Source organism: Phocoena phocoena, chromosome 13 (assembly GCF_963924675.1).
Source record: "Phocoena phocoena chromosome 13, mPhoPho1.1, whole genome shotgun sequence".
In the NCBI taxonomy this organism is placed as follows: Eukaryota; Metazoa; Chordata; class Mammalia; order Artiodactyla; family Phocoenidae; genus Phocoena; species Phocoena phocoena.
The window spans coordinates 84,259,540-84,271,970 of NC_089231.1; the positions used below are offsets into that span (position 1 = coordinate 84,259,540).

The window sequence follows — 12,431 nt, forward strand, 5'->3', positions numbered from 1 at the left end:
CCGTCCCCGGGGCTTGCGTGCGGCTGTCCAGCTCATCTCGGTCCTCCCAGGAGGAAGGGGGCGCCCAACCGGGGGAAGAGCCCCGGCCCTCCGCCGCGCACAGGCTGGGGCGCCGCGGCCCCTCCCCAGGGGCTCCGCGCCACCCTCCCGGGTCCCGCTTCGCGCCTCTGAGAGCGCGGGGTCGGGGTGCAGGCAGGGGCGCCCGGGGACCGTGGGGCCGCGTGCCCGCGGCGGCCGTTGCCGGGGCGCCCGTTGCTAGGGGCGCCGTTACCACAGACGCCTGCCCGGCGCTACACTCCCTGAGCCCGGTGCTGCCGGCTCTGCGGCGCCATGGACGACCTACGGGTGCTGTGGATGCGTGACCGAGTGTACACCGCCTTCGGCATCACAGACCCCCAGCTCTTCGAGGAGTTGCTGAACCGCAACGACGGCGAGGTCGAGGACCTCATCCTGTACTTCCTCAACCAGACCAGCGACGAGGAGGGCGCCTCGACTCTCTTCTTCTACCGCAAGGTGGTGCCCGAGGAAGTGGAGGTGGAGATCGGTGAGCCCCGCGGCCGCCCTCCCGCCGCGCCCCCTCCTGCCCCGTTCCCCACCTCACCACCGCGGGGACTGCAGACCCGCGCCCACCCCGCTCTTGGCCTCACGTGCAGTCCGCAAATGCTTATTGTCGCCCACCGTGTGCAGGCACAGTCCAGGCACTGGGTGAACTGGACAAGCCCACTTGGAAAGTCAGACCTTGAATGAATAATCACAACAAACACTCATTAAGCGCTTACTCTGTGCCAGGTACAGTTCCAAACGCGTATATCAGCTATTAATCCCATGAAGTGGGTGTATTGTTATCCCATTTTACAGATGAGCAAGCTGTGGCACAGAGAGGGTTAACTAGCTCATCCACACAGGTCCCGTAGTAAAGACTCAGAAGAACATGTGTCGCTGTCCAATGACGTGTCATAGACGGATAGAGAAATGGCCCAGGGGCTGAGAGGGTCAGTTCATCCTCACTCTCTCAGATGGTGACAGGGTCTCCCAGAGGTGGAGAAGAGTGCCCCTTCCTATCTTCCCAGGCTCCCGACGTGCTATTGTAAAGTAACACCAAAACAATTTAAAAAGATTACAGTAGATTTAAACGTTTATGTTGAACAATTTAGCATTTTAAATAAAAATAATGACAGTGACTGATGCCCAGAACCTTCTGTGGAGGTGGCCGGTCCAGCCCACGGACACAGAGACGGCCTGGGGTGGGGGGAGGGGGAGACAGGACAGAGAGCAGGAGACACTCAGAAAGGAGATTGAGAGACACACAAGTTCTCTCCCAGTAGGAACACCAGTGTCAGTGCAGCTGTCACGGACCGGGTTTGTGTGATGTGTCCCATCAATGTCAGTCTCCTGTGCTAGTGTCACATCTTCACGAGGCTTCTGGATCCCCTACAGGACCTTTCACAGGGTGGGATGGCAGAGCCAGGCAGAAGTTTTTTTTTCTTAAAAGGTCGTAGGCACATTTATTTTAAATGTACATTCTTTGCACAAAATAATAAACCTTTCACTGTAGAAAAATCCAAGCCCATAAACAAACAATAACAAATTGCAAATGACACCCAGAGAGATGACCCTTGTAACATTTGGAATCTAACTCTATCCCCCCCTCCCTTCCCCGGAAGACCTTTGGACCTGGATGTTACATTATAATAGGACCTTGAATTTAGACTCTCATGATCACCAAGTGAAATTCTGGATACAAAGATACACTAACAGGATTGACTTTTACATGTACCATATTTCAGTAACCCTGATTTTGTATACTTGAACATATATATATATACCGAGACCCTAAGAAATGAATGCAACTTGGACTTCTTGTGACCTCTGAGGGCTTCTGTTAATAGTTCGTGGCTGTTTTCTGTGCTGTGTATACTACCACATGTTCAGCCCAGTGTCTCCTGGCAGGATGCCCCTGTTCTATGTGAAAGGAGAATTTAGTCTCACTTCCAAGGGTCCTCCTGCTTAATTCCTCCAAAGCGTCCTCGGAAATGCCCCGAGCACTATGTCTGTTTCTGGTCTGTCTCTAACCCACCCCTCAGCCCACCCCAACGTTCTTCCCCTCCTTTTCTGGGTCTTCTCACTGTCATCACATCTTGAGAATGGCAATGTATTCCCTGCTGAGGATGCCGTCCCCAGAAACTCAAAGCTACTGCTCCTGGGGGCACTAGTATGGTGTTGAGTGTTGGGGCTTGGGTTCTGGGCAGAGGTGGGGAGACGGGACCTCCTCCCCAGCTCTGGGTTTCAAGTTGTCACCCACCCTGTGCTTATTAAGCCTGCAGACTCACAAAGACCCTTGGTCAGTTTTATTGGATCCTTTATGGGGTCTCTGGTTTGTCCAGAGGACGTGGAGTGGGGTCAATGCATGTCCCTTCATCCCTCTTTTCTTTCTATTTCTGCCTCTCTCCTGGTCAAGACTTCTCTCTGCTCCTAGTTTGGAGACAGATGCTGGCAGGGTGGTCTTGAGGAAAGAGGGGTGTCTAGACCAGCAACAGCTAGTCCAAGATGCTGTTCTAATAGCTAAGCATGTGTTGTTTCTTGAAATAACAAAATGGAACCATCCTGTCCATATCACTTGATAACTTGCTTACATTTTTACACAGTAACTTTTAGAAATTGCAAACTTACACAGTAATTTAAAAATTACACGGTATTAAGTAATTAATACTTACTTCCAGTAAGTATCACTGAAAGATGTTCTCTTAAAAATTCACATAACATAGAATTTAGAAACACAGAAAATAAAAAGTGAAAAAATAATCCTTCACTCTTCCCTCAGCCCTGTTCCCATTCCTGTAGGTAACCACTAGTGGTAGTTTGGTGTATATCCTGCCAGATCTCTTCTCAGATCTATCTGTCTATCTATCTATCTATCTATCTATCTATCTATCTATCTATCATCATTTATATCTTTCCAGATAATGGTATGTATATAATGATAATATGTAGATATATATATATAGAGTTCCTGAAATCATAAATAAGATCACTCTTTATATAGTATGTTGTGACTGGTCCTCCCTCAAAGATATCTTGCAGAATTTTTCATGTCAGTACCTATAGATCTATGTAACTTTATAGATGTACCATATTTTATTTATCCATTCCCTAACGAATGGACATTTATCTTTCCACAGTATTTTATTTTACACACGTCACAATGTGCGTCTACCTTTGTACTCTTTCGGTATTTCGTGGGAGAGATTTCTAAAAGTGGAACTGTGGGCTTGGCGGGTGTGTGCATTTACGGTTTGGATGGGTCCTGCCAAACTGCTCTCTAGAATGGCCCTCCCACTCCACACCTGGCAACGGTGATGAGGTGTCCGTTTGCCAACATCCTTGCCAACATTGGGTATTATCGTTAAAGTTTTTGCCAACCCCATAGATGAAAGGTGGATGCACTTCGTCGTTCTCATGTACATTTGTATCATAATCAGTGGGGTTGAGCCTCTTTTTTTATGCACGACGGTCATTTATATTTCTTCGGGGTGCTTGTAACTATGTGATCATCCTCTGTCCTTCATCTCATGGGGAATTTGCACAAATCTTTCTTTCATGTCCCTTAAGGCTGTTTCCAGTAACTGGGATGTTTCTGTGGGACTGTGTGTTGGTTCGCAAAGCACCCCCATACAACGGAGGGCAAGGAGAGACCAGAGAAAGAGGCAGCCAGCCACTCCGGACCAGTAGGTGGCGGTCTTGGGCGTGGCTGGCCGAGATCACTGCCCGCCCGCCGGCATCTAAGAGTTTATAGAGAGGCCTTCCCGGGGTTCAGGCACCCACACTGTCTGGCAGTCTCAGCCACACCTGATCTCTCCAGGTGCATTCTTGAAATGGCTTCCACGGTGGGCATGGTGGGCAGGGTGGACATCCCCAGGACAGGGCAGGGGCAAGGGGCCTCCGATTGCCCGGGGTCAGCTCGCAGGTCGGGCAGCGGTCCTGTCTTCTCGATGACCTCCTCCAGCCGACTGTAATAGGCACGACTCTCCCGGGGCCATGGACCAACCCTCAGTGCCAAGGAAAGCAGTGGAACAATTACGTTTTTTTTGTTTCTTTTGCTTTATGTGGCTATAAAGACGGCGAGATTCCTGGCCCGTCTGAGGAGGAAGAAGAGGAAGAAGAGACCCAGTCGGTGGATAGAGCATCAGGTCTGGAATTGGGGGTGAGCGGCACTGGGGAGAGGGGCCCGCGTGCCCAGACAAGAATCAGTTCCTGCTTTTTACTTTTGTGAAGCTGCGACTTGGTAAGAAGTACAAGGAGAAAGTGCTGGGTGTGCATAGGTTCATTATTAACTACCTGACGCTGCCATAACCAAGGACCACAGACTGGGTGGCTTAGAACAACAGCACTGCCTTGAAGGAGTGCCGGAGGCTACAAGTTCAAAATCAAGGTGTGGGCAGGCCCTGGGGCCGGATCCTTCCTGGCCTTTCCCAGTTTCTGGTGGCTGTAGGCTTCCTTGATGTTCCTTGGCTTGTAGACACATCCCTCCAATCTATGCCCCTGTCGTCACATGGCTTTCTGCCGTGTGTGTGTGTGTGTGTGTGTGTGTATGTGTGTGCGCACGCATGTGTACATGTGTATTAATTTGTGTGTATACGTGTGTGTGTATGTTTGTGTGTGTATATATGTGTATGTGTTTTTATATAGTGTGTGTGTGTGTGTGTGTGTGTGTGTGTGTGTGTTTGAATCACCTCCTTTCTCTCATAACAACACCAGTCATTGGATTCAGGGACCACCCTCTCCACTATGACCTGTTGACGAAAATAATAAACAATCAATAATAAGAATAGAAAAGATTTTTATTCGAGCCAAACTGAGGACTGCGGCCTGGGGGCCAGCTTCCCAGGTTACTCTGAGAAGCTGCTCTGGAGAAGCAGGGTTTTCAGCACAGTTTTATATCCTGTCAGAACAAAGAACATTAAACAAGTCAGGAAACCTTTCTTCAAGGTTTCAAAAAACAAACAAAAAAAACAACAGAGCAGCACGTACATGCACAGCACATACAGCAAGGCCTTGGCACCTGGGAAGGGAGTTGTATTATCAAGGGAGGACCAGCATTGGTGTCCCAGGAAGGGAGGCATTTAATCTTTATTTTTTATTTATTAAAAAAAATTTTTTTATTGGGGTATAATTGATTTACAATGTCGTGTTAGTTTCTGCTGTACAGCAAAGTTAATCTGTTATACAAACACGTATATCCACTCTTTTTTAGATTCTTTTCCCCTATAGGCCATTGCAGAGTATTGAGTCGAGTTCCCTGTGCTCTACAGCAGGTCCTTATGAGTTATCTGTTTTATATATAGTAGTGTGTATGTGTCAATCCCAGTCTCCCAGTTTATCCCTCCCTCCCTCACCCCCCCGGTAACCATACGTTTATTTTCTACATCTGTAACTCTATAGTCTTTATTTTCCACGTGGACATTCCTTACTTCTGGTCAGTGCGCCCTTTTCTTTAATAATTAAAGCAGATGTACAATGTCGGTCTGATAGGCCACATACAAGCTATTTAAATTAGCATCAAATCCAAGTGAACTCACGTAGAAGCCAGAATGACTTCTCTTCTCTGTATCTCAATATGTGAACGTTTCTTTTATCAGACCTCATCTCAACTAATTATATCTGCAAAGACACCGCTTCCAAATACGGTCACATTCTGAGGCTCTGGGTGGACACGAATTCAGGGCGGGGGGGGTGGCACTCTTCCACGCAGAACAGCACATAACATAAAAACACCCAGGCTTGTACGGCAGTGTCTCTGACAGCTCAGCCAAGAGTGCACAGTGTGGGCTGTGTAGAGAAGGCTGCCACTGTGCCAGCTACAGATGCCATCTCTTTGGGCGAATCAGAGGCGCGAGTCAAGGCTTTTGCTGCTAAGGAATTGAAATGTCTACATTAGAGAGCTTGCTGTGACACTCCTGGCTGGGCCGTGACACTCGGTCCCCTGCAGGCTTTGAGTTACTTTCCTGTAGTGATGAAGCAGCCGTGGCTACCTGCATTGGCCCTGGGCTGCGTTCTCAACCAGGGGTGATTTTGGCCCCCAGGGGCCTTTGGTGATGTCTGGAGACATTTTTGGTTGTCACAACTAGAGGGCAGGGGCTTCTGGCATCTCATGGGTTGAGGCCAGGGATGCTGCCAAACGTCCTACGATGCTCTGGCCCTACCACACAGAATGATCCAGCCCCAAGTGCCGGAAGTGCTGAGATTGAAACCCTGCTCCGGACCATCACGTCACCAGCAGAGCTAAACAGCCCCCTTTCTCCCGTAACTCACCTTCACTTACAACAGCAGAAGCTGTGGGTTAGACACCGCACTTTACCAAGATCCTGAGTATTTGAAAACCAGAGGGGAAAAAGGATTGGGGCGATGTGCAGTGTTTCCTATAGTCATCTTAGTTTTTTCAGAAGAATTTATTTTTAACCACAAAATAATCCCCTCCCTAGTAAAGATTGGGGGAGGGGAGAGGGAGAACTACAGGTTTAGAAATACAGACCATCCATTGTTTTTTTTTTTTTTTTTTTTGCGGTACATGGGCCTCTCACTGTTGTGGGCTCTCCCGTTGCGGAGCACAGGCTCCGGACGCGCAGGCTCAGCGGCCATGGCTCACGGGCCCAGCCGCTCCGCGGCATGTGGGATCTTCCCGGACCGGGGCACAAACCCGCGTCCCCTACATCGGCAGGCAGACTCTCAGCCACTGCGCCATCAGGGAAGCCTGACCATCCATTCTTACTGAGACTTGTCTAGGTTGGATTTTGATAAGACAGACGGTGGTCATGAGGGCCACAGCCATGGTTACTGATGGCTTCCTGCTTTGGCACCAATAAATCCGTGATCAGGAAAGACTTGGGAGAGAGGAGGCTGCTTGAGGAAAAGGTCAGGAAACTCTTCTCTGACACAGCAAATTAACGTTCCTTCCAAGTGTATGTTTTTCTTTTTTCTTTTTATCATGGTAAAACACATGTAACATGAAATACCATTTTAACCATTTCTAAGCATACAGCTCGGTGGCATTGAGTGCACTCATCAGTGTAGTTTTGAGTCCAGGCTGTTGCTGTAATAATGCTGCTTCTCCCGGCCGCAGACTGTTTCCTCTGCCAGCCAGCATGCCTGACACTCAGCCAACTTATAATCGAGTCCTCCTGAGTCTGACCCAGTAGATGTTATTGTCCCAGTTGATGGATGAGAAAACCCATTGCAGAGAGGATTCCGACCCCACGCGTTGATTTGATTCCAGAGTCGCACTGACTTTGTCCAGTGCCTTTCGAAGGAAGACCCACACAGTTCGGGAAAGCTCCCCCTTCTCTGCAGGCTTCGTCAGCAGCTCTCAGGGCTGTTCCTGGCAGGCTGTGAGGTTTCCAGTCCACATCGATAACTGTAGACTTGCAAGGCGTACATACGTTCATTTTATTTAGATTACTTTTCTTTCCATCCCCCATCAGTTCCAAGTTTTATAGTGAAAAAGGAGTAGATGCTAACACGTTAACTCTAAGTCTCATCCTAAGGATAACCCCCCCCTTTTAAGTAAAAATCTCAGAGAAGTCACTCATTGGACCCTGTAGCTGGAACACGCGCGCACACACACACACACATGCACACACGCACATGTTAAATTTCCAACGGAAGACCTATCAAAACTGCAGCACCACTCTCCTAATGGTAATGGAAGTCAAGGCTTCAGTAGGATTCGTTTGTAAAAAATGGACATTCAGCTTTTTGATAACACGCCAACTGAATGAAACATGCTGTCGTCCAAGATGCAGGTCTGGTCTTGACAGCAGGAAACCTCATTTTCCAAGTATTTCATCTCACGCACTGAATCATGTTTTGCAGCTAAGAATTTGCAGCTGAGAACGTATTCCGTACCTCAGCCTTCCACCGGCCTAGAGGATGAAGAAATGGACCAAGAGAGGGTAGAGAACCTCCATGTCAAAGTACGCACGGCTCTTTCTCCTCTTGGGTGGGGTAATGGGAATTTCACGCCCTCGGATGAGTCTGGGTAACCGCCACAGCTCATACAAGGAACGTATTGCATTGGAGTGGAGATGATAGAATCCTGTGTCTGGGGGTCCCCGAGATCACCCTCGAATTGAATGATTTGCCACAATGACTCACAGGACCCAGGAAGGCTTTTATACTCATGGTTATAGTTTATTTCAGTGAAAGGATGCAGATGAGTATCAACAGAGAACAAGGCACACAAGGGCAGAGTCCGGGAGAAAATAGGCACAAGTTGTCCTTTTCAAGTGGGGCTTCAAGGACAGCATTCTTTCTCGCAGGAGCCATGTGTGACAACACGTAGGACATTGTGCCAATCAGGGGGTGCTCACCCAAGCCTTGGTGTCCAGGGTTTTTACTGGGGGTCAAGCACGTAGGTGTGAAGTGCCCACAGTTAGTCTGCAGTGCACCCCGGCCGCCCCAGAGGACAAACTGATGTGGTGTGACCCAGGGCCCCAGGCAAACAAAAACAGGCATTCAGCATAAATCACGTTGTTAGTATAAACTCTGCAGCATGACCCAAGGCCCCGGGTATACAGAGATGCTCAGATCAGCCAGGATGTTCCAAACGCTTAGAGGTTGTCACCCGGGAGCTGGTTCTGGGCTAGTCTTGAGAACCGTTGGAATGTGCAGGGTTTGGACAACCCAGGCCTGCTGCGTTAACCATTTACTGCACAAATCCCAGGGAGGGAGCGTAACGTTAGGATGTAGACATTTGGCCTGAGCCGTGCTAAATGCAGTTAGGTTCAGCTGCTCTGTGAATATGCCTCCCCACAAAATACCCGAATTCAGAACAGGTTTGTTGCAATTTGTGGCCCAGAAAAGCTCGATCCGGACATTTCCCAGGTCACTTTATTCAAGTGTAGCTGCAGTGGCCGGTTGATGAAAGAGTCAGGCTTAGAGTTCAGCGTCTAGGTGAATTTCAGCTCATGTGTGTGGTCTGCTGGGAAATGAGTAGAGCAGTGCGTGGAGTGGAGAGCTCAGGTGTACGTGAATATTAGGTGATTTGGATGTACGGTTGTATCTCCACATGACTTTTTTGTTCCCCGTGTTTCAGAAAACTGTTAAGCAAATCGTGGAAAAGACATATCTCCATGTGCTTCGTACTCCTGTTCCTGAGGAGTTTCTGAACCAGAATGTGGTATATTTTCTCAGAAATACAAAAGGTATCTTTCCAGCACGAGCGTGTGTGAGTGTGGGTGTGCGTGCATGTGCGTGTGTATATGTCTGAGACTCTTTAATTTTTACATGTCCTTGAGAAGATAGCTTTTTTTTTTTTTTTTTTTTTTTTTTTGCGTTACACGGGCCTCTCACTGCTGTGGCCTCTCCTGTTGCGGAGCACAGACTCCGGACGCGCAGGCTCAGCGGCCATGGGTCACGGGCCCAGCCGCTCCGCGGCATGTGGGATCTTCCCCGACCGGGGCACGAACCCGTGTCCCCTGCATCGGCAGGCAGACTCTCAACCACTGCGCCACCAGGGAAGCCCGAGAAGATAGCTTTTTTATCAGTACTGTCAATCCTCATTATTCACGGATTCCATATTTGCAACTTCACCGACTCACTCAAAATTTTTGTAACTCCCAATCAGTATTTCGATGCTTTCATGGTCATTTAAGGACACATACAGAGTGGGGAAAATTTGAGTCACCCAACACTCATGGACCCAGCTGAGGTCGGGCAAGGCCGTGCACTGCCTTCTTATTTCATTTGAATGCTATAAACAAGTGTCTTTATCGTGCTCTGTTTAGTACCACAGTTTTCTAATTTTGGGGGGTTTTGGGGTGATTTCGCTGTTTAAAATGTCCCCAAGGAAGGTGCTGAAGCGCTGGCTGGTGCTCAGAGAACAGGAAGGCTGTGATGTGCCTGGCAGAGAGAACTCGTGTGTTAACGTAAGCTTCGTTCAGACGTAAGTGATGGTGCTGTTGGCCATGAGTTCAATGTTAGTGACTCAACAGTAATGTTAAATAAGTTGTCTTTAAACGGAAACACACATAAGGAAGGTTATATAAGGCAGACCTCATTTCATTGTGCTTCACAGATACTGCATTTTTTTTTTTTTTTTTACAAACTGAAGGTTGGTGGCAACCCTGTGTGGAGCAAGTCTATCGGGCCCGTTTTTCCAACGGTATTTGCTCACTTTATGTCTCTGTGTCCCATTTTGGTGATTCTCTCAATATTTCAAACTTTTTCATTATTTATTATATTCGCGATGGTGATCTGTGATCAGTGATCTTTGAAGTTACTCCTAGGATGCACTGAAGGCTCAGACGATGGTTAGCATTTTTTAGCAATAAAGTTTGTCTTTTCTTTCATTTTTGGCCGTGCCACACGGCATGTGGCATCGTAGTTCCCCGACCAGGGATCAAACCCGTGCCCCCTGCAGTGGAAGCGCGGAGCCCTCACCACTGGACCGCCAGGGAATTCCCAGCAATAAAGTATTTTTAGATTAAAGTATATACACTGTTTTTTTTAGACATAATGCTATTGCACAGTTAATAGACTACAGCATAGTGTAAACACACTTTTGCACTGGGAGACCAAAAAATCCATGTGACTCGCTTTATCGCGAGATTTGCTTTATTGTGCTGTGATCTGGAATCGAAACCACGGTATCCCCGAGGTCTGCTTATATTGATGGTAGATGAAAATGTTGTGACCAGAGGTTCACAGGAACCTAGACCCATACTTCCTGTAGGAACAATGGCTCAGCATCCACTAATTCTGTGTTCATGGTGACTTCATAGAACAAAACTACTGCAAACAATGAGAACTGACTGTATTGATGTCATCTTAGTTCTACTTATAACAATTAGAGGAAGATTCAAAATGACGTCACCCTGAGTTATAAGATGAGTTTTGGTGGGCTTTCTCCACGTTGCTGTGTGATTTTATTTTATTTCTTTTTTTTTTTAATGTTTTGGCTGTGCCTCGTGGCAGGTGGGATCTTAACTCCCCGACCAGGGATCGAATCTGCACCCCCTGCATTGCAAGCCCGGTCTTAACCACTGGACCGCCAGGGAAGTCCCGGCTGTGTGATTTTATTTTATTTTATTTTATTTTTTTTACATCTTTATTGGAGTATAATTGCTTTACAATGGTGTGTTAGTTTCTGCTTTATAACAAAGTGAATCAGTTATACATATACATATGTTCCCATATCTCTTCCCTCGGCTGTGTGATTTTAGACGGAGGTGCCACTCAGAAGCCAAGTTCATCCTTCAGGGTAACTTCTTGGCTGGATGTTCCCACTGTGCATTCCCACTGCACTGCCCAAGTGATTGTTCTCTGGTCTCTTCTGACCCTTTGCTCTTCCTCTTGCCGTATTCCATCCAGGCTGACTCTCCGCTCTCTCTGACTGCGCTTCCCCCATGTCTTCTGCCGTTGCCTCTACCTCCCAACCTGTGCATAGCATACCCTAAATTCTAGAACAAACATTCTGTTGCTTTTCTTTTCCGTTTTTGAACTTTAATGGCCCTTTGGATCACGACCTCACCGCTAAGCTCTGAGCTTCTGTAATTCGTTCTTCCCAAGGGAGTGGGAATAAGAAGAAAGATGACAGATAGAGGCTCAGTATTAAACAGCTACTCCCGTTACAGTTCTTGTCTGGGGAGGGGCCAATCTCAGCTCAGTGTTTCCCTTTTTAAAATGTATTTACTTATTTATTTTTGGCTGCACTGGGTCTTTGTTGCTGTGCGTGGGCTTTCTCTAGTTGTGGTGAGCGGGGGCTACTCTTCGTTGCGGTGTGCGGGCTTCACATTTCAGTGGCTTCTCTTGTTGCGGAGCACGGGCTCTAGGCGTACGGTGTTCAGTAGTTGTGGCACAGGGGCTTAGCTACTCCGCGGCATGTGGGATCTTCCTGGACCAGGGATCGAATCCATGTCTCCTGCATTGGCAGGCGGATTCTTAACCACTGCGCCACCAGGGAAGCCCAGTGCTTCCCTTTTAACAGTAATCACAACCCAATACAGTAAGTCCCCTACATACGAATGAGTTCCGTTCTGAGAGCGCGTTCGTACGTCCGGCTGGTTCGTAAGTCCAACAAGGTGAGCCTAGGCACCCAACTAACACGATTGGCTGTATAGCACTGCACTGTAATAGGTTTATAATACTTTTCACGCAAATAACACGTAACAGACACAAAGAATAAAGAAAGCAGTGTTAATCCTACAGCACAGTCCCTTGAAAAGCACAGTAGTCCAGTACAACAGCTGGCCTCAGGGGCTGGCATCGAGGGAACAGGCAGGAAGAGTTACTGACTGTTGGAGGAGGGCGGGGGGTGGGAGATGGTAGAGCTGAAGGATCGTCAGCAATAGGGGACGGAGGGCGAGCTGCAATGTCACTCACGCCTGACGCTGATGGCACAGGTTCCGGTTCCTTGCTGGAACCAGATGCACGTTCGC

The 12,431-nt window shown here is 48.1% G+C and overlaps 1 protein-coding gene across 2 annotated transcripts in view; it reads left to right on the top strand.

Annotated features, from left to right (window-relative positions):
- Positions 1-330: 330 nt before the first annotated feature.
- DNAH10 (dynein axonemal heavy chain 10) overlaps positions 331-12,431 on the top strand; it is a 148,279-nt gene continuing 136,178 nt past the window's right edge. For both annotated transcript variants that reach the window (XM_065889273.1, XM_065889274.1), the window contains exons 1-4: positions 331-544; positions 4,116-4,187; positions 7,867-7,967; positions 9,089-9,197. In XM_065889273.1, the coding sequence (XP_065745345.1) occupies positions 331-544; positions 4,116-4,187; positions 7,867-7,967; positions 9,089-9,197 (496 nt within the window). The remainder of the gene's footprint in view (positions 545-4,115; positions 4,188-7,866; positions 7,968-9,088; positions 9,198-12,431) is intronic.